General features: G+C 50.1%; 1 protein-coding gene across 1 annotated transcript; it reads right to left on the reverse strand.

Moving 5' to 3' along the window:
* Window positions 1-532: 532 nt before the first annotated feature.
* Window positions 533-946, reverse strand: LOC136534108 (uncharacterized). Its single transcript, XM_066526584.1, has one exon. It carries the CDS (start codon window positions 944-946, stop codon window positions 533-535), a length of 414 nt encoding a protein of 137 aa, XP_066382681.1.
* Window positions 947-5,659: the final 4,713 nt, after the last annotated feature.

Genomic DNA, 5,659 nt, shown 5'->3' on the forward strand with positions numbered 1-5,659 from the left:
AGATACAAAACTAACATTAGGAGCGGATATCTTCTGCTTCCATTCACGAGCACTAACTGGGATCCTATCCCTTACAATGAACCCACATTGATTGACATATGTCTGAGCATGTGGTCCCAATAGTTTGTCGGTGTCGGTGTCAAATTCTGATATTATGAAATGGCCCTCTAATGGCTTTTTTGGCCCTCGAACTTTCCTACTTTTGTCGGTGGTTGATGTAGATCCAGAGACCGGCTACATGAGTAGAAACACAACGATTAACAACAAATATACGTACGCATGCATCTATAAGAGATGATAGATAATCGAATATACCTCGCCAGTATTTTCTTGCGCGACAATTTGTTGATCTTCAACCACCGGCATATTCAGGATATTCTCATAATCAGCAAAGTACTGACTCGTGTCATTTGAGCCCGGGACGAGGTGTAATGCGTGCTCGGTGACCTCCCTTGGTATGCCCAGCATGTGTAGAAGGTTTCCATGCGAAGACATCGTGATTGGCACATAGGAAGTCGGTGAGCTCGCTCTCCTATTTGGCCAGGAGCTTGGTCTCGATCCACACCGTCTTGGTAGGGTTGGTGGGGTTGATCCCCACCACCTTGATTCCCTCAGTCGGGTGGAAGGCACTCAATGAGGTCGGCTCGTTGCAGCCTGGGACTACTGGAGTTGACGAATTCCTGAGCTCCAGGAGCTCGACGGAGTTGATGACGACAGTGGCAAGCTCATAATGCTCGCGGTTGCACGTGTAGGCGTGTGAAAAGGTGCTACCCATGGTGATGACGCCGTTCGGTCCCGACATCTTCAACTTGAGGTAGATGTAGTTAGGGATCGCCATGAAGTTGGCGTAGCATAGCCACCCCAAGATGGCGTGGTAGGACCCTAGAAAGTCCACCACCTCGAAGGTGAGGACCTCCAAGCGAAAGTTGGCTCTATCGCCAAACATGACGGGCAGGTCGATCTACCTGAGCGGGTATGCCTTCGTTCCTAGGATCACGCCATGGAAGGGAGAGCCCACAAGGCGGAGCTTCGACCGGGGGATGCGCATGGTGTCGAGGGTGTCGACGTAGAGGATGTTGAGGCCACTGCCTCTATCCATCAGCACCTTGGTGAGGCGCTTCTTGCGGACGATGGGGTCGACAATGAGCGGGTAGCGACCCGGTCGGGCGACGTGGGACGGATGGTCTCTCTGATCAAAAGTGATCGAGGAGTCCGACCAGCTAAGGAAAGAAGGGATGGCCGACTCGGCGGCGTAAGCCTCTCTATAGCGTACCTTATGCTGGCGCTTGGAGTGGATGGCATCGGATCCCCCAGAGATCATGAGGCATTCCTCGGGGTTGGGGAAACCGTCGTCATCCTTGCCCACCATGCCTCCTTTCTTGGCAGCCTCCTCCTTGCCTTTCCCTTCCTTTGGCTTGTTGGCTTACCGTAGAAAGCGCTTGAGGAGCTCGCAATCCTTGTAGAGGTGCTTGATAGGATAGGCGTGGTTGGTGCATGGAATCTCCATGAGCTTATCAAAGTGGTCGGGCTGGCCCTGCTAGGGCTGCTTGCCCGCACGATCGGTCGCAGCGACCAAGGCTAGGTTGGCCGATCGGTGCTGATCCTTCTTAGTCTTCTTGCCCTTTTGTATGGAGGGGCCCTTGCCTTGGTCCTCGTGCTTGGCCTTGCCCTTGTCCCGACCACCGCTGAAGACCGCGCCAGCGTAGGTGTTCGCCTGGTACGACAAACGTCGGCGCCTACAATACTATTTGTGCTCTGACACGTCTGGAAGGTTGCATAGTGCCGGTCTGGCATGGCCTGTTGGCACCGTCCTAAAGGTGCATAGGGCATGGCAGGGTACGGTCCTCGGTATTGCGGTTGACTTGAGCGCCTTACCTTACCTGCTCCGCCTGGTCCCCGGGCCCTTATCGAGCGAGCGTCCCCGGTCGGTTGTTCCTAGTCGGCCCCGACCGTGTCGGTCGGGGAAGAATCGCGAGCAGAGTTCCGATGTATCCTCAGTCGAAAAGGAGGTTGGAGTCGGACTGTGTCCTCACCTTAGCTAGTCCTTCCGGTTGGGGACCGGATCGTTGCCCCAGCCTGTATCTGGGCCAGTTCAGGAGGCGAGCATTGTTGCTATGCCGTCTGCTGGGCCGAGTTTTTGCAGGGAAGCGAGTCCATTGGGGACCCTAGGTTTATGAACCCGACATGTTGTGTCCTTATTCTCACCATTGAATAATTTATCAAAATACTCTTGGCATCGATGTTGGATCTCATCCTCCTTCACCAAGAGATGCTCCCTTTCATCCTTAATGCACTTAACTTGGTTGAAGTCCCTTGTCTTTCTCTCATGAACCCTAGTCATCCTATAGATGTCTTTCTCTTCTTCCTTCGTTCTCAAATGTTGGTAAAGATCCTCGTACGCTCTACCCTTTGCCACATTTATAGCTCGCTTTGCAGTCTTCTTTGCCACCTTGTACTTCTCTATGTTGACCACACTCCTATCATGGTACAAGCGTCTATAGCATTCTTTATTCTCCTTAATAGCCCTTTAGACTTCCTCGTTCCACCACCAAGTATCTTTAGCCTCGCCTCCACTTCCTTTGGTTACTCCACACACCTCTGAGGCCACCTTCCGAATGTTGGTTGCCATCTTCTCCCACATGTTGTTTGTGTCCTCTTTTTCCTTCCAAGAGCCCTCTTTGATAACCCTTTCCCTGAATACCTCTGACGTCTCCCCTTTCAGTTTCCACCACTTTGTTCAGTCACAAATCTAACCCAAAGTAAAAAAACAACGCAAAAAGAGAAAGAGGAGGGGCAACATCTCAAGGGTGGAACCACGTCCTCCTACCTCCTCCAACTTAGCCCGGCACCAGGACCTTAAGCCGCAGAGGAGGAGGAAATTACCCGGCTTTGTGCCGCCACCGTGTCACGCCGCACCGCCGGACCTACGCCGCCGTCGCCGCCGCTCCACGCTGGGCTGGGGCCCGCCTGTGCCAGGGCCGTAGGGCGGGCCCAAGGGCTGGCCGAGCCCGGGGCCTCCCTCGCTAGGGCTGCCGCGCCAGGCCGCCCTAGCTGAGGCCGGGACATGCGCGACCGGGGCTCGCCCTAGCCGCTTAGAGAGAGAGAGGGAGGAGCAGCGAAGGAACGAGAGCGGGCGCGCGTGGAGGATGAGTGGGAGAGAGGCGCTCGTGCCGCTAGATATTTTGGGTGTGAGAGAGTTCAACCATCGCCGAACAAAGGCCGCATGATGCCAATCGGACGGGTCACATGAAAAACGGTGACGTGGCCCAGGTTGGGATCCAGGAACATGTGCGGTTCTAGTAACAGTAAATTAGTATAGATAGAGTTTAGATTAATTTAATAGCACAGGAGAGTGGTGGACACTGGCATGGCAATAGAACGTCAAAGCCCAGAAGTTCCTGTCAAAAAGACTGTCTGTGAAGGATGCCATGGCATTTTGGCTAATCAGTTACAGGAGATGAGGAGATTAACAAACCAAAGGGCACAGGATGCAAGGAGATGGAAGTTCCATGTATGGATTGTTCGAAGACTCAATGGATGATGTTAGTGGCTTAGTATATAATTTTATCTTATACTCTTATAAAGCAAAACCCCACTACCATATTTTACTGCAATTTCGTGAAGCCACGTCACACCAAGGGACCCACTAAGCCACTAACATCATCCATTGAGTCTTCGTACAATCCATACATGGAACTTCCATCTCCTTGCATCCTGTGCCCTTTGGTTTGTTAATCTCCTCATCTCCTGCTCATAGATTAGGCGTTCCCTCAGGCTCCCTAATATTGTTTGCGCTAATTCTGCCTAAAGAAAGTTACGTTGTCTAGTAAGATGTTTAGGTGCAACATTGGTTATGAAATGACAATTCTAATTCTAATAGCATTGTCAAACTTAGGGTGTATATATATCTTATCATATAGAGGTTATTTGCTTGGAAACCAGAACGGGCAACTGAAATTAGAGATGGGGCCAACACTTTATTTTGGAGAGATAGATGGCTGGCCGGGAAGAGCATCCAGGACCTTGCACCAAAGGTGTATGCACTAGTGACTAAAAGGAGGTCTGGAAGGCGCACTGTGATGGAGGCCCTCAATAAGCCCTCAATAATAATAAATGGCTGGAGGATATTCAAGGCGCCATCTCCCTGGAAGCACTAATGGAGTACCTGGAGCTTTGGGATATAATTTCTGCTGTGGTACTTCAGGAAGGCGTGCCTGGCAGACATATTTGGAGGCTATCCACTACTGGTCAGTACACCGCAAAATCTGCTTATGATGCTCTTTTTCAGGGTGCCATCCACTTTGAACCCTATGAACGAATATGGAAGTCATGGGCTCCACCAAAGTGTCGCTTCTTTATGTGGCTGGTGGCACATAAACGATGTTGGACAGCAGATTGGCTGGACAAGCGAGTGCTCCCCCACCATGATCGCTGCCTCCTGTGTGATCAGCATGAGGAAAGCATCCAACACCTCTTGATTGGATGCGTGTTTGCCAAACAGTTCTGGTTTTCCCTTCTTCAGCAGGTCAGCCTCTCCACCCTCGCTCCGCAACCCAGTGATACATCTCTAGATGAATGGTGGTCCAGAGCAGAAAGGGTGGTTACAGGTGATGTAAAGAAAGGGCTAAATTCTATTATCATCCTTGGATCCTAGATTATTTGGAGGCACCGCAATGAGTGTGTGTCCAATGGAGCTGCTCCAAACACTAGAGCGGCCTTGGCCCTTGCTATGGAGGAGGTAGAGTGGTGGAGTCTTGCAGGGGCAAAGGGGTTCACCCTGCTCACTGCTAGGGAGAGAGGTTAGATTGTGCTCTCCCCGTTTTGGTCGGGAAGATCAAAAGCTTCTAGTGGTGTGTGTGTTGGGGGGGGGGGGGGGGGGGGGGGGGGGGGGGGTCTCTGTATGACTCATTCTGTCCCAGCATCTAAAATCGGTCACCTGGGATTCTAGGTGCATGAAGCTCTAGCCTGCTTCAATCCAAATAGGTATATAGTGGGAAGGTGAACATGGCCAGGTTAACTTCAACCGAGTTAGGTTGAGAAGTTATGACATATCAAGAAGAAAAGCATATTGTTTGTACCGGGTACCAATCATCACAAATCCTCAGCCATTTTAGGTAGATCAAAGGAAAATACAGCGGATATATGTTGCATGAAACATTAGGACCTGAATATATGCATTGCCATGGATAAATTATAGACATCAGATGGGAAATGCAGATTGATTCAGGACCAATGCAACACAATGCATAGCATAACACAACTTTCATCGAAGGAAAAATTATTCTGAAGCTCCACGCACCCGCAGCACAGAACCAGAACCACACACGGCTTAAATACCACAATTTAACAACAAGGGGACAAAGGTGAATTGATACTGACGTTTAGATAGAGTTTCATTGTTGATATACTATGTCTGATGTATCAGTAGTCACTGCTGGTCAGTATATATAGAGAGAACAAACGCACAGATGGATAGCATCTGAACATATGCCCAAACCTAGAGAAATTTCAAATTTTGGAGTCATTTGCCATGAAATCGATGTTATTGTTATCATTCTAAAAAACATCATGAACTAGAAGGTTAACTCCCTAAAAGATATGTCACAGCAATACACATGACTGACCGTAGATAACTGAACACTGACTAAGAATCAGTATC

This window comes from Miscanthus floridulus, unplaced genomic scaffold (assembly GCF_019320115.1).
Source record: "Miscanthus floridulus cultivar M001 unplaced genomic scaffold, ASM1932011v1 os_1504_1_2, whole genome shotgun sequence".
NCBI classification, from domain to species: Eukaryota; Viridiplantae; Streptophyta; class Magnoliopsida; order Poales; family Poaceae; genus Miscanthus; species Miscanthus floridulus.

What these genes read in the sequence shown, in the direction of transcription:
- LOC136534108 (XM_066526584.1), bottom strand. Translation starts at nt 946, where the DNA reads ATGTTTGGCGATAGAGCCAACTTTCGCTTGGAGGTCCTCACCTTCGAG.